The following is a 15,978-nucleotide window of genomic DNA, read 5'->3' as shown; positions in this document are numbered from 1 at the left end:
TATGTCATCGGGGGGGGAAGGTGGAGCTGAGGTTGCAATCATGTTCTGATTAAATGGTGGAGCAGGCTCAGGGGGCCCACTGGCCTACTCCTGCTCCTAATTCATATGTTCCTGTGCACGTATGTGTCTGCTTCAGAGCAGGTAGGGAAATGGGTGAATCGCTGATGCACAAGTACAAGCACAGCTCAGATATTCCCCGGTCCTTGGATGAACGTGTGGATGCCAATCCTGTGCAGGCTCAAGCTTGAAGAATTCTTGTCTGGGTGAAATACAAGGTGCCGGGTGTCACCTGCAGCATTGCATCCCGGCACAAGCTGCTATTTTCCAGAAAGGGAGAAAATGGCAACAAAAAGAAAAAGGGAACACATGAAAATTATCAGCAATCATTAAAACAATTACAGGCTCATTCACGGATTTCACAACCGTCTGCAGCCCAGAAAATATTTTAAGCTGCTTCAGAGCTAAACAAGACTTGGGATCTTTGAGGGCTACACTATCATCATAATCACATTTAAAAACTACATTTTATTCATCATTTTCTGCACATAAGAATTGATTTTGTACTGTAGTTTTTTCAGATATGATAAGCAGTCATCAGAAAAATGAAACCCTGAGAACAAATAGAATAGGCTGCATGAATTTGAAGTGGGTGTGGGGGGAAAGCCTTTCACATTCAAAATGTTCAAAACAGGGATAGTACTGTATTGAATGAAAGGTCACTCTGGAGCTTAGAAGTTTCAAAAAACAACAGCTTTTGAACTAGCAGAAAGGTAGCCAAATTAAATACCACAGATATAACATTCCAAATTCTTGTTAACACCAATTCCACATTCCACACAAAAGTGTTAAGTTGAGCCCATCTGCACCATATAGAAATCTGAACGATGTTAGTTGCTCAGAAGACATTTATTGATCACAAGTTTTTTAAAAATTGTAAATTATTTCGACATCTATTATTATAGCGACATTATTTTAATATCCAAACTGCTTAAAACCAACACTGTTCGACTTAAAATTGCAAATATATGCTGAAGGAAAATAAACAAAAAGAACTCACTTTAATTTTAAAAAAATGATTTTTAATAAATGATATCACGGAACAGTAATAAAGCTGTCTCCATAGTAAATATCTTAAGTGTATGTGATATACTGGAGTTACTCTTTCAGCTTCCAGGCAAGGCCAAGAGCAAACTGAAATAAGCTTTCATGACAAAGACTTTGAAGTCAAAGCGCTGGGCTAATTCCTCCTGACATTTGGAGGTTGGCAGAATGCCACAGGCACTCGAGGGGGCAAGAAAAATCGCACCACGTTCCAAACATATGAGACAGATGTCTGGAGAGGTCACATGCTTGTAAAAATATATTTTTTAGTTGCAAGTATTATCAGTTTAATGTGAATGAGACAGTGAATGAATTTGCAAATTATAGATGTATCTACCCTGTTCCTATTTATTGCAGTGAAGGGTCAGCAAGAACTGCAGGAACCCTACAGTAAAATACTCAGATTTAAATCATAAAGCAAGCCTTTCGTAGCTTTGCTTTACTTGCAATTAAAAGGTTCTTTAAACCTAGTTTTAACAATGAGCTCAAAACCATCTTGATACAGATGACATACAAGCAGAATTTTCAAATGATAAATAACACAGCTCCTCATTTGAACTGATTTTCCTTCATTACTTCAGATGCAGGCTACATTTGTCAATCAGAATAAGACCTTTTAAGAATCAGCTTTCACCCAATATTAGAACAGCTATCGAGCATCTAATTAGGAATTGACAACCTCATTTTCAGCACCAATAGGGTGACACTAAAAGCATATTTAAATCGGCCTTTTTCTGACCATTTGTTAAATTAGAGGCTTGTAATGACATTTTCCTGGGAAGCAAGTCAAGTCAAAAGGATATTAATTTCCGTGTGTTCAAACCACATTGTGTGGGCAAGCTTTCGTCCTTTTGTTACTCCACGGCATAGATGATTTTAGAGACGATTTGCTTTTAGCAAATAATCTCTACTCACATGATGAGCAACATTCTGTTAGTTAGCATTCAGGTGCAAGAAAAATGTACACACTTAAAGATATATTTTTTAAAAACTGCTTTGCCATTAAACATATGTAGAGAAGGTCACAGTGTGATCATCATTATAACTAAGTGGATGGAAAAGTGGAGCACTCTCCCCAGTGTCTTCATCAATGCTTATAAAACATAATTCAGTAGCCAGACCAATTGATAACTCGTTGGAGAAAAATCAATGAACAGTGCTTCTACAGACAATCTCTGATATAGCCAACAGAATCAACTCATTTCCTTTAATCCAGCAGACTTCATTTCAGCTTCCCTCCTGCCACTTTTAAATTAGTTACAACTGACGTGTCTGTATGGAGACCAAGTGTAGCAGCTGAACACAATTCTTTTTGTATTTCGGACACACAAATTGAGGCAAAGGTACTTTGCTCTAGTTGTGTCTTAGATAAGTGCCAGGCAAGTGCTGCAGGCACATACGAATCACATTTAAAATGAGGCACAATAATTCCTTGATTTTGGAAGCATTGGACAACAAATGACATGCATATAATGTCCGTAACACAGGGAAAGGATGTCACCAGATGAAGTCAGACAGAAAACTGACACTACACTAAGGAAATAAAATTTAGGGAGGGGGGGGAAGCTTAGTTAACTCGGTAGGATTTAATGAGGGTTACAAAGGAAACAAGAAAAGTGGAGTGGTTTAAGGGAGGAAATTTCGAAGCTTAAGAGTCTCTCTGGCTGATGGCATGACCAGGTCATGAGGAAATACAAATATGGTTCAAAAATGCAGCAGGAAAATGCACTGAAAGCAACCAAGTCACCGAGGTACACTACTCATCTCCAGGTGACAATAACTCTTGAAATAAAATGCTACTGTGCACAGCTGGATCAAATGCCAGGCTCAATTATCTACTGCCACTTGGGGAGTCAACATGAAATTCGACTCAGGGAAGGCCAATGAATATCATTCCTTGCAAGCAATTAATAGATCCTAACCAAGGTGAAGTATTTATAGTTCCATACTATATATAATCTATTTTTTTTTAAAAAGAAACTCTGCAGCAATGCAAAGATAGGTTCAATCTCGAATGGTGGTGCAAACAACATGTAGGGAGCCAAGGGACAAATTCTTATTCATAAATCTGCACCACTGTGTTGATAAAAATTAGACCTTCCATTCACAAACAACAAAATCCTCTTGGCTTTAGCGGGGTCCCGTGTCACCTTATATGTCGGGAAAAACATATCAGTTCACTTCTCATGAGGAACTTAGGAACCGGTCAGCAGCTTTGCACTTTAAAATGCTGGTTAGAAGCAGCTTAGGAAGAGTCATTTTCTTCAAACAGCATCCTGAGCTGATAGCATTAGGGTGGTGTGTGGCTCATACTCCAAATCATGAGTTATATCAAGTTGAGTTCTATATTAAAAAAATTCTATCCCCAGGCTGCTTCCGATCATCACTTTAAAAAATACAAACTGACTGCAAGACAGAAATTTACGCAAGGTGGTGCTTTTTATAACATTCAGATCTTTCTGGCAATATGGCATTTCTTCAAGTTTAATTGTACTAAATATCCTGCGACAGATTGTGTGCTTTAAAGAAAATACTGTTCAAGTTAAGAGGGGGAATAGGAACACAAGCTCTAACAGAGAATAGCAGCAATAAAATTATCTTTTTAAATCTATTTTCCCTCCTATAACTGGCAGTCAAAGCACCTTGTTCAGCAAAGGTGGAAATTAAGAAATACTCTAACCTTTGGGGATCACATTTTTATCTGACCCATATTTGTATATATATTAGCATCTGCAATAAAGACTTTGGCGGAATTCTCCCCCCCCCACGCCGCCCCGGCACCTGCACGCGATTCTCCCACCCCCCAAACCGGCGTGGCGAGAATTATGGCTGGCCGCTCGGAGAGTCACCGCTTGTAACGGGCGAGCGGCGATTTCGAGCGGCCTGCCCAACATGACAGGTTCCCACCGGTGCCCATCCACACCTGGTCGCTGCCGGCGGGAACAGCGCGGGAACGCTGGGGGGGCGGCCTGCGTGTGTGTGGGGGGGGGTCCTGCACCGGGGTGGGGGGGGTTCCTGCACCGGGGGGGGACTCAAAAGGGGTCTGGCCTGCGATCGGTGCCCACCAATCGGCGGGCCGGCCTCTCTGAAGGAGGACCTCCTTTCCTCCGCCGCCCCGCAAGATCCATCCGACATCTTCTTGTGGGGCAGCCGCGGGGAGGACAGCAACCGCGCATGCGCGGGTTGGCGCCGGTCAACCTGCGCATGCGCGGATGACGTCATTTACGTGGCGCCACTTTTACACGGCAGCAAGGCCCGGTGCGCGTAAATGACGCGGCGCTGCTCCTAGCCCCCAGGGGACGAGAGAATAGGGGGCTGGGAGCGGCCTCCGACGCCGGAATGAGACACTCCGTTTTCACTCCGGCGCCGGGACTTAGTCTCCCGATGGGAGAATTGCGCCCCCTATCTGTCAATCAGATGTTATTCATAATACAGTCAATTCTATATTTCTTGACCAAAGTTCATTTGCTGTTTCACAGCAAACTCTAATGACATATTTAATAGACAAATTATTGGTGTTTTAAAATTTAAAAATGTATTTCAAAGGGGAAAAAATGGACAATTATGGGGAAAATAATAGACTATCTGAGGGTCCATACTTTGTGACCTTCCATATTATCAAATCCAACACTCATCCTCACCTCATTGTGTTTTGTTATCCTCCTGGCAACAATCAATTGGATCATTCCTCTTTTATTTCCCTCTGTGGACATGGATCTCCGGAGTGTCTCCATGGCATCTTGGTTTGTCTTTCCCAATAATGATTCACTGTTCACTGCTATCAGCTGGTCATTCACATTAAGTCTACCATCCTGAAGTGAAGACAGAACAAAACTCGGCTGTCAAATCAGTTCTCAATTTGTAACCTTTTCATTTAAGAATTCAGTGATCAAGTTCATTCAGGAAATGTTCAAGTTCTCATGGCGAGGCATTTAAAAAAAAGTTACAAATAGTCAGGAGTTATACTTGTCAGTTTGAAAGGTATGCCAACGGAACAAAAATTAATTTCCCAGAAAGACGGGGAACATATCGTTCCTTCAACAATATGAATATGAAAATAGGGAAACATTTTGCACTGTCAATTTTCAAACGGTCAAGAAGAGCATCTATTTAACATTTACCAACATTATTCACAGTGTAATATCTATATGTGTTTTTCGCTTCTTCGCCACAGAAGAATCGTCTGCTATTGTTCCACCCAATTACAAAATTTGGCCAATTCATTTTCCAGGTTCTAAATCACTTCCTTTGATTCAAACACCCCAATTCTCTAGTCTACAAATTGGACCAGTTTGCATTCTGAATCAAAGTCGATAATGCGGATTTGAAACAATACAAATCCAAACATCACGCTGAAGCATCTCATTAAGCGCTTCACTAATCCCAACATAATTCCTTTGTAGAGGATAATACAGTAATCATGGGAGACCTGGGGCGAGATTCTCCGACCCCCCGCTGGGTCGGAGAATCGCCGGGGGCTGGTGTGAATCCCGTCCCCGCCGGTTGCCGAATTCTCCGGCACCGGATATTCGGCGGGGGCGGGAATCGCGCCGCGTCGGTTGGCGGGCCACCCCCCCCCACGATTCTCCGGCCCGGATGGGCCGAAGTCCCACAGCTAAAATGTCTGTCCCGCCGGCGTAGATTAAACCACCTACCTTACCGGCGGGACAATGCGGCGCGAGCAGGCTCCGGGGTCCTGGGGGGAGCGCGGGGCGATCTGGCCCCGGGGGGTGCCCCCACGGTGGCCTGGCCCGCGATCGGGGCCCACCGATCCACGGGCGGGCCTGTGCCATGGGGGCACTCTTTCCCTTCCGCCTTCGCCAAAGTCTCCACCATGGCGGAGGCGGAAGAGACTCCCTCCAATGCGCATGCGCGGGAATGCCGTCAGCGGCCGCTAACGCTCCCACGCATGCGCCGCCCGGAGATGTCATTTCCACGCCAGCTGGCGGGGCACCAAAGGCCTTTTCCGCCAGCTGGCGGGGCGGAAATTCGTCCGGCGCGGGCCTAGCCCCTTAAGGTTGGGGCTCGGCCCCCAAAGATGCGGAGCATTCTGCACCTTTGGGGCGGCGCGATGTCCGACTGATTTGCGCCATTTTGGGCGCCAGTCGGCGGACATCGCGCCGATACCGGAGAATTTCGCCTCTGAATCTTCAAAAACTGGGCAAAACAAATTTACAGTAAAAGTGTGAAGGATACGTTAATTGAATGTAATCAAGATAATTTTCTAGATCTGTATGTCAAGGAACCAACTGGGGAATAGGCCATTTCAGATGTTCTATTGGGCAATGAGAAAGGGTTCATTCACAATAAAGAAGCCCCTGGAGAACAGTGATCATAATGTGATGGAATTTTATATTAAGTTTCAGAGTAATTTAGTAAAGCCCAAAACTATGGTCTTAAATCTGAACAAGCTGTAGTAGGTACAGGGGACTAGTCGGCTAAGGGAGATTGTGAAATTAGCTTGAAAGATACAACCATAAATATGCAATGGAAAATATTTAAAGAATTAATTCAGAATACACAATCCCTTCAGCCAATAAAAACCCCACAGGAAAAGTGGCCCAACTGTGGCAAACAAGAGAAATTGAAGATAGTGTCAGATGAACAAAAAATACATCCAATGAACAAAATGTCGTAGCAAACCTGAGGATTTTGGAATTCAGCATCAGGGCTCAAGGAAATGATGAAAAATGAGATAGTGAGAATAAATTAGCAAGCAACAATAAAACAGATTGCAAAAGCTTCTGTAGGTAGATAAAAGAGATTAACAAAAGTAAATATGGGTCCTCAGAGGTAGAGAAAGAAAAAATTAGAATGGAAAATAAAGAAATGTCAGTGACATTAAGCACCAACCATCCACTGTCTTCACAGCAGGAGACACAAAAAAATCCACAGATAGTGAAGAACCAAGAATCTCGTAAATGTAGGGAACTTGGTAAAGAAATAGTACAGGAAAGATTAATGGGCTTAAAAGCTGACAATGCACTGAACCCAATATCCACCTCTTAGCATTTTGAAACGTGGTTTCAGAGATAGCGGATGCATTAGTTTTGACAGTCAAGAATTCCCTAGATCCTAGAATATTATATTAGAAGGCCGCAAACGTAACTCTGCTTTGCAATGAAGGAGGGAGAGAAAAAGCAGGGGACGAAAGGTGAAATAGTCTGACATCAGTTGTAGTGAAAATGTTAGAATCTATTACTGGAGACACGATAAAAGGACTGAGCCAAACCAAATTTATGAATGGGAAAACTGTGTTCAACAAATCTGTTGGATTTCTTTAAAATTGTACCTAGAAAGTTAGTTAAGAAGGAACTGGTGGATGCAGTGCATCTGGACTTTCAAAAAGCATTTGATAACATAGAATAACATAAAATACACAGTGCAGAAGGAGGCCATTCACCATTGGGTCTGCACTGCCCCTTGGAAAGGGCACTCAACGCCTCCACCCTATCCCTGTAACACCACCTAACCTTTTGGAAACTAAGAGGCAATTTTAGCATGGCCAATCCGCCTAACCTGCACATCTTTGGACTGGGAGGAAACCGGAGCACCCGGAGGAAACCCACGCACACGGGGAGAAAATGCAAACTCCACACAGATAGTCACCCAAGGCTGGAATTGAGCCTGGAACCCTGGAGCTGTGAGGCAGCAGTGCTAACCACTGTGCCACCATGCTGCCCCACAAGGCGGCTTGGCACCAAATTAACGCTCATGGCATTGGGGGTAATATTTTAGCACGTATTGAGGATTAATGGATAGAAAACAGAGAACAGGTTTAAATGGGCAATTTTCGAGTTGGCAGGATGTTTAACTGTTGGATCAGTGTTTGTGCCTCAGCTCTTTCCGATCTATATAAATGATTCAGAGATAAGTAGGGTTTTGGCTTTTTAGCTGTTGAATTTCAAAGAGTTCACAACTTAAGGAAAGGTCATAAGTAAGCTTGGGAAATGTTATTCCTTTTTATTTTGACCAAGAGTGGGCAGAGAACATGAAGGATTTTTATATTTAGTTAAGTTCAGATAGATGCTGCAAACAATGTTATTAACAGTGAGAGAGAAGACTTATATTTAAGATTAGGAGCGGTGGTGAGGGGAGTGGCCATGTAAGACCCTCAAATGTGCTCTGTGCTGCAGCAGAGCTGTGAAAGGAAGCAGAGTGAAGCAGTTTTTCAGAAAGCAGGGTTTTGTCCTAAAGCTTTTGGAATTCGCCACAGTGGAGAGAGCGAGGAGAGAGAGTGTGAGAGGGTTAATGGAGAGAGACAGAGTGCGCGCACTGAGAGAGAGAGCGCGCTGAGAGAGAGAGCGCACTGAGAGAAAACGCGAACAGTGAGGGAGAGCACGCACAGAGAGCGCGTTGAGAGAGAGAGAGAGAGCGCGTGGAGGGGGAGAGACCTCCGGCTGAGAGAGAGCGAGAGAGCGCTGAGGGAGCTCGCAGGCGGAGAGAATGAGCGCGCAGAGAGAGCGCGCGGAGCGAGAGGGCGCGCGAAGCGAGACGGCGCGCGGAGCGAAAGGGCGCGCGGAGCGAGAGGGCGCACGGAGCGAGAGGGCGCACGGAGCGAGAGGGCGCGCGGAGCGAGAGGGCGCGTGGAGCGAGAGGGCGCGCGGAGAGAAAAGGCGCGCGGAGAGAAAAGGCGCGCGGAGAGAAAAGGCGCGCGGAGAGAAAATGCGCGCGGAGAGAAAATGCGCGCTGGGAGAAAAGGCGCGCGGAGAGAAAAGGCGCGCGGAGAGAAAAGGCGCGCGGAGAGAGAAAGCGTGCGGAGAGAAAGTGCGTGGAGAGCAAAAGCGCGCGGAGAGAGAAAGCACGCAGAGACAGAAAGCGGACGGAGAGAGAGACCACGTGAAGAGAGAGCGTGAGGAGACAGCGAGCGTGCAGAAAGAGCGCGCGGAGAGAGAGAGAGCATGCGGAGAGAGAGCGCGGAGAGAGCGGAGAGAGAAAGCGCGCGGAGAGAGAGAGCGCGCTGAGAGAGAGAAAGCGCGCTGAGAGGAAGAGCGCGCGGAGAGAAAGAGTGCACTGAAAGAGCGGGCTGAGAGAAAGAGCGGGCTGAGAGAAAGAGCGCGCTGAGAGAAAGAGCACGCTGAGAGAAAGAGCACGCTGAGAGAAAGAGCACGCTGAGAGAAAGAGCGCGGTGAGAGAGAGCGCTGAGATAGAGAGTGCGCTGAGAGAGAGAGCGTGCTGAGAGTGGGTGAGGAGAGAGCGCTGAGAGAGAGCGCTGAGAGTGCGCGCTGAGAGAGCGCGCTGAGAGAGCGCGCTGAGACAGCGCGGTGAGAGAGACAGCGTGTGGAGAGAGAGCGTCCTGAGAGACAGCGCGCTGAGAGACAGAGCGCGCTGAGATAGAGAGCGCGCTGAGAGCGCGCTGAGAGAAAGCACGTGCTGAGAGAGAGAGCGCGCTGAGAGAGAGAGTGCGCTGAGAGAGAGAGCGCGCTGAGAGAGAGAGCGCGCTGAGAGAGAGAGCGCTATTGAGAGAACACGCTATTGAGAGAACGCGCTGACAAAGAGAGCATGCTGAGAGAGAGAGCCGCTGAGAGAGAGCACAATGAGAGAGAGCGCGCTGAGAGAGAGAGCGCGCAGAGAGAGAGAGCGCGCAGAGAGAGAGCGCGCAGAGAGAGAGAGCGCAGAGAGAGAGAGCGCGCTGAGAGAGAGAGCGCGCTGAGTGAGAGAGCGCACTGAGAGAGAGAGCGCACTGAGAGAGAGAGCGCACTGAGAGAGAGCGCGCTGAGAGAGAGCGCGCTGAGAGAGCGCGCTGAGAGAGAGAGCGCGCTGAGAGAGAGAGCGCGCTGAGAGAGAGCGTGCGCTGAGACAGAGAGCACGCTGAGACAGAGAGCGCGCTGAGACAGAGAGCGTGCTGAGACAGAGAGCGCGCTGAGACAGAGAGCGCGCTGAGACAGAGAGCGCGCTGAGACAGAGAGCGCGCTGAGACAGAGAGCGCGCAGACACAGAGAGCATGCTGAAACAGAGAGCACGCTGAAAGAGAGAGCGCGCCGAGAGAGAGAGAGTGCTGAGACAGAGAGCGCGCCGAGAGTGAGAGCGCGCCGAGACAGAGAGTGCGGAGAGAGACAGCGCTCTGAGAGAGAGAGTGCGCTGAAAGAGAGGGAGAGAGGGAGAGAGCTCCCGCTGAGAGAGAGCGCTGAGAGAGCTCGCAGAGAGAGAGTGCGTGCGGAGCGAGAGGGCGCGCTGAGCGAGAGGGCGCGCTGAGCGAGAGGGCGCGCTGAGCGAGAGGGCGCGCGGAGCGAGAGGGCGCTCGGAGCGAGAGGGCGCGCGGAGAGAAAAGACGCGCGGAGAGAAAAGGCGTGCGGAGAGAGAAAGCGCACGGAGAGTGCGCCGAGACAGAGAGTGCGCCGAGACAGAGAGCGCGCCGAGACAGAGAGCGCGCCGAGACAGAGAGCGCGCCGAGACAGAGAGCGCGCCGAGACAGAGAGCGCGCCGAGACAGAGAGCGCGCCGAGACAGAGAGCGCGCCGAGACAGAGAGCGCGCCGAGACAGAGAGCGCGCCGAGACAGAGAGCGCGCCGAGACAGAGAGCGCGCCGAGACAGAGAGCGCGCCGAGACAGAGAGCGCGCCGAGACAGAGAGCGCGCCGAGACAGAGAGCGCGCCGAGACAGAGAGCGCGCCGAGACAGAGAGCGCGCCGAGACAGAGAGCGCGCCGAGACAGAGAGCGCGCCGAGACAGAGTGCAGAGAGAGCGCGCTGAGAGAGAGAGTGCGCTGAGAGCGCAGAGAGATCACGCTGAGACAGAGAGTGCGTTGAAAGAGAGAGCGCGCCGAGAGAGAGAGCGTGCTGAGACAGAGAGCGCGCCGAGAGAGAGAGCGTGCTGAGACAGAGAGCGCGCCAAGAGCGAGAGCGCGCCGAGACAGAGAGCGTGCTGAGACAGAGAGCGCGCCGAGAGTGAGAGCGCGCCGAGACAGAGAGCGCTGAGAGAGAGAGAGCGCTGAGAGAGAGAGAGCGCTGAGAGAGAGAGAGCGCAGAGATGGCACGCTGAGAGAGAGAGCGCGCTGAGACAGAGAGCGCGCTGAGACAGGGAGCGCGCTGAGACAGGGAGCGCGCTGAGACAGAGAGCGCGCTGAGACAAAGAGCGCGCTGAGACAAAGAGCGCGCTGAGACAAAGAGCGCGCTGAGACAAAGAGCGCGCTGAGACAAAGAGCGCGCTGAGACAAAGAGCGCGCTGAGACAAAGAGCGCGTTGAGAGAGAGAGCGCGCTGAGAGAGAGAGCACGCTGAGACAGAGAGCGCGCTAAGAGAGCGCTGAGAGAGAGAGCGCTGAGAGAGAGAGAGCGCTGAGACAGAGAGCGCGCTGAGAGAGAACGCTGAGACAGAGAGCGCGCCGAGAGACAGAGCGCGCTGAGACAGAGAGCGCGTTGAGACTGAGGGCGCGTCGAGACTGAGGGCTCGCCGAGACAGAGAGCGCGCTGAGACAGAGAGCGCGCCGAGTCAGAGAGCGTGCTGAGAGAGCGCAGTGTGCGCGCTGAGAATGAGTGCGCGCTGAGAGAGCGCGCTGAGAGAAAGAGCGCGCTGAGAAAGAGAGCGCGCTGAGAGAGAGAGCATGCTGAGAGAGAGCGCGCTGAGAAAGAGAGCGTGCTGAGAAAGAGAGCGCGCTGAGAGAGAGAGCGCGCGCTGAGAATGAGTGCGCGCTGAGAGAGAGCGCGCTGAGAGAGAGAGCGCGCTGAGACAGAGAGCGTGCCAAGAGAGAGTGCGTGCCAAGAGAGAGACCGTGCTGAGACAGAGAGAGAGAGCGCGCTGAGAGAGAGAGCGCCCTGAGTGAGAGAGAGAGAGAGAGAGCGCGCTTAGAGAGAGAGCGCGCTTAGAGAGAGAGCGCGCTTAGAGAGAGAGCGCGCTGAGAGGGAGAGCGTGCTGAGAGAGCGCGCTGAGAGAGCGTGCTGAGACAGAGAGCGCGCCCTGAGTGAGAGCCGCCGAGACAGAGGGCGCGGAGAGAGCGCGTGCTGAGATAGAGAGCGCGCTGAGAGAGAGAGCGCCCTGAGAGAGAGAGAGAGAGCGCGCTTAGAGAGGGAGCGCGCTGAGAGGGAGAGCGCGCTGAGAGAGAGAGAGAGAGCGCGCTTAGAGAGGGAGCGCGCTGAGAGGGAGAGCGCGCTGAGAGAGAGAGCGTGCGGAGACAGAAAGCGCGCTGAGAGAGAGAGCGCGCTGAGAGAGAGCGCGCTGAGAGAGAGAGCGCGCTGAGAGAGAGAGCGCGCTGAGAGAGAGAGCGCGCTGAGACAGAGAGCGCGCTGAGACAGAGAGCGCGCTGAGACAGAGAGCGCGCTGAGACAGAGAGCGCGCTGAGACAGAGAGCGCGCTGAGACAGAGAGCGCGCTGAGACAGAGAGCGCGCTGAGACAGAGAGAGCGCTGAGACAGAGAGAGCGCTGAGACAGAGAGCGCGTTGAGAGAGAGCGCGCTGAGACAGAGAGCGCGCTGAGAGAGAGCGCGCTGAGACAGAGAACGCGCTGAGACAGAGAACGTGCTGAGACAGAGAACGCGCTGAGACAGAGAACGCGCTGAGACAGAGAGCGCGCTGAGACAGAGAGCGCGCTGAGACAGAGAGCGCGCTGAGACAGAGAGCGCGCTGAGAAGAGCGCGCTGAGACAGAGAGTGCGCTGAAAGAGAGAGCGTGCCGAGAGAGAGAGCGTGCTGAGACAGAGAGCGTGCCGTGAGTGAGAGCTGCCGAGACAGAGAGCGCGGAGAGAGAGCGCGTGCTGAGATAGAGAGCGCGCTGAGAGAGAGAGAGCGCAGAGAGAGCGCCCTGAGAGAGAGAGAGAGAGAGAGCGCGCTTAGAGAGAGAGCGTGCTGAGACAGAGAGCGCGCTGAGAGAGAGAGCGTGCTGAGAGAGAGCGCGTGCTGAGAGAGAGAGCGCGTGCTGAGAGAGAGAGCGCGCTGAGAGAGAGAGCGTGCAGAGCAAGACAGCGTGCTGAGAGAGAGCGCATGCTGAGCGAGAGAGCGTGATGAGAGAGAGAGAGCGCTGAGAGAAAGAGCGCTTAGAGAGAGCGCTTAGAGAGAGAGCGCTGACAGAAATGCGGGATGAGAGAGAGTGCTGACAGAAGAGCGGGATGAGAGAGAGCACGCTGACAGAAGAGCGGGATGAGAGAGAGAGCGCTGACAGAAGAGCGGGATGAGAGAGAGCACGCTGAGAGAGAGAGCACGCCGAGAGAGCCGCTGAGAGAGAGAGAGAGCGTGCTGAGAGAGAATGCGCGCGGAGAGAGAAAGCGCGCGGAGAGAGAGAGGAGTGAGCGCGGAGGGAGAGGAGTGAGCGTGGAGCGAGCGCGGAGCGAGAGGAGTGAGCGCGGAGCGAGAGGAGTGAGCGCGCTGAGACAGAGTGAGCGCGCTGAGACAGAGAGAGCGCGCTGAGAGAGAGCCTGCTGAGAGAGAGAGCGCGCTGAGAGAGAGAGCACGCTGAGAGGGAGCACGCTGTGAGAGCGCTGACTGCAGGATGAGAGCGCTGAGAGAGCGCTGAGGGAGGGCGCTGAGAGAGAGCGCTGAGAGAGAGCGTGCGGAGAGAAAAGGCGCGCGGAGAGAGAAAGCGTGCGGAGAGAAAGTGCGTGGAGAGCAAAAGCGCGCGGAGAAAGAAAGCACGCAGAGACAGAAAGCGCACGGAGAGAGAGACCACGTGAAGAGAGAGCGTGAGGAGACAGCGAGCGTGCGGAAAGAGCGCGCGGAGAGAGAGAGAGCGCGGAGAGAGCGGAGAGAGAAAGCGCGCGGAGAGAGAGAGCGCGCTGAGAGAGAGAAAGCGCGCTGAGAGGAAGAGCGCGCGGAGAGAAAGAGTGCACTGAAAGAGCGGGCTGAGAGAAAGAGCGGGCTGAGAGAAAGAGCGCGCTGAGAGAAAGAGCACGCTGAGAGAAAGAGCACGCTGAGAGAAAGAGCACGCTGAGAGAAAGAGCGCGGTGAGAGAGAGCGCTGAGATAGAGAGTGCGCTGAGAGAGAGAGCGTGCTGAGAGTGGGTGAGGAGAGAGCGCTGAGAGAAAGCGCTGAGAGTGCGCGCTGAGAGAGCGCGCTGAGACAGCGCGGTGAGAGAGACAGCGTGTGGAGAGAGAGCGTCCTGAGAGACAGCGCGCTGAGAGACAGAGCGCGCTGAGATAGAGCACGTGCTGAGAGAGAGAGCGCGCTGAGAGAGAGAGTGCGCTGAGAGAGAGAGCGCGCTGAGAGAGAGAGCGCGCTGAGAGAGAGAGCGCGCTGAGAGAGAGAGAGTGCTATTGAGAGAACACGCTATTGAGAGAACGCGCTGACAAAGAGAGCATGCTGAGAGAGAGAGCCGCTGAGAGAGAGCACAATGAGAGAGAGCGCGCTGAGAGAGAGAGCGCGCAGAGATAGAGAGCGCGCAGAGAGAGAGAGCGCGCTGAGAGAGAGAGCGCGCTGAGAGAGAGAGCGCGCTGAGAGAGAGAGCGCGCTGAGAGAGAGAGCGCGCTGAGAGAGAGAGCGCGCTGAGAGAGAGAGCGCACTGAGAGAGAGCGCGCTGAGAGAGAGCGCGCTGAGAGAGAGCGCGCTGAGAGAGAGCGCGCTGAGAGAGCGCGCTGAGAGAGAGAGCGCGCTGAGAGAGAGAGCGCGCTGAGAGAGAGCGTGCGCTGAGACAGAGAGCACGCTGAGACAGAGAGCGCGCTGAGACAGAGAGCGCGCTGAGACAGAGAGCGCGCTGAGACAGAGAGCGCGCTGAGACAGAGAGCGCGCTGAGACAGAGAGCGCGCTGAGACAGAGAGCGCGCTGAGACAGAGAGCGCGCTGAGACAGAGAGCGCGCTGAGACAGAGAGCGCGCTGAGACAGAGAGCGCGCTGAGACAGAGAGCGCGCTGAGACAGAGAGCGCGCTGAGACAGAGAGCGCGCTGAGACAGAGAGCGCGCTGAGACAGAGAGCGCGCTGAGACAGAGAGCGCGCAGACACAGAGAGCATGCTGAAACAGAGAGCACGCTGAAAGAGAGAGCGCGCCGAGAGAGAGGGAGTGCTGAGACAGAGAGCGCGCCGAGAGTGAGAGCGCGCCGAGACAGAGAGCGCGGAGAGAGACAGCGCTCTGAGAGAGAGTGCGCTGAAAGAGAGGGAGAGAGGGAGAGAGCTCCCGCTGAGAGAGCTCGCAGAGAGAGAGTGCGTGCGGAGCGAGAGGGCGCGCGGAGCGAGAGGGCGCGCTGAGCGAGAGGGCGCGCTGAGCGAGAGGGCGCGCTGAGCGAGAGGGCGCGCGGAGCGAGAGGGCGCGCGGAGCGAGAGGGCGCGCGGAGCGAGAGGGCGCGCGGAGAGAAAAGACGCACGGAGAGAAAAGGCGTGCGGAGAGAGAAAGCGTGCGGAGAGAGAAAGCTCACGGAGAATGCGCTGAAAGAGAGAGCGCGCAGAGAGAGAGCGTGCCGAGACAGAGAGCGCGCCGAGACAGAGAGCGCGCCGAGACAGAGAGCGCGCCGAGACAGAGAGCGCGCCGAGACAGAGAGCGCGCCGAGACAGAGAGCGCGCCGAGACAGAGAGCGCGCCGAGACAGAGAGCGCGCCGAGACAGAGAGCGCGCCGAGACAGAGAGCGCGCCGAGACAGAGAGCGCGCCGAGACAGAGAGCGCGCCGAGACAGAGAGCGCGCCGAGACAGAGAGCGCGCCGAGACAGAGAGCGCGCCGAGACAGAGAGCGCGCCGAGACAGAGAGCGCGCCGAGACAGAGAGCGCGCCGAGACAGAGAGCGCGCCGAGACAGAGAGCGCGCCGAGACAGAGAGCGCGCCGAGACAGAGAGCGCGCCGAGACAGAGAGCGCGCCGAGACAGAGAGCGTGCCGAGACAGAGAGCGCGCCGAGACAGAGAGCGCGCCGAGACAGAGAGCGCGCCGAGACAGAGAGCGCGCCGAGACAGAGAGCGCGCCGAGACAGAGAGCGCGCCGAGACAGAGAGCGCGCCGAGACAGAGTGCAGAGAGAGCGCGCTGAGAGAGAGAGTG

At 52.9% G+C, this 15,978-nt stretch overlaps 1 protein-coding gene across 6 annotated transcripts in view; it reads right to left on the bottom strand.

Moving 5' to 3' along the window:
* Nucleotides 1–15,978, bottom strand: part of pard3aa (par-3 family cell polarity regulator alpha, a) — a 1,126,646-nt gene that overhangs the window by 357,869 nt on the left and 752,799 nt on the right. For all 6 annotated transcript variants that reach the window (XM_072508331.1, XM_072508330.1, XM_072508326.1 and 3 more), the window contains exon 14: nucleotides 4,743–4,913. In XM_072508331.1, the coding sequence (XP_072364432.1) occupies nucleotides 4,743–4,913 (171 nt within the window). The remainder of the gene's footprint in view (nucleotides 1–4,742; nucleotides 4,914–15,978) is intronic.

Source organism: Scyliorhinus torazame, chromosome 6 (assembly GCF_047496885.1).
Source record: "Scyliorhinus torazame isolate Kashiwa2021f chromosome 6, sScyTor2.1, whole genome shotgun sequence".
Lineage (NCBI taxonomy): Eukaryota > Metazoa > Chordata > Chondrichthyes > Carcharhiniformes > Scyliorhinidae > Scyliorhinus > Scyliorhinus torazame.
Note: the sequence above shows the minus strand (reverse complement) of the source record. Positions and strands in the feature narration are given on the sequence as shown.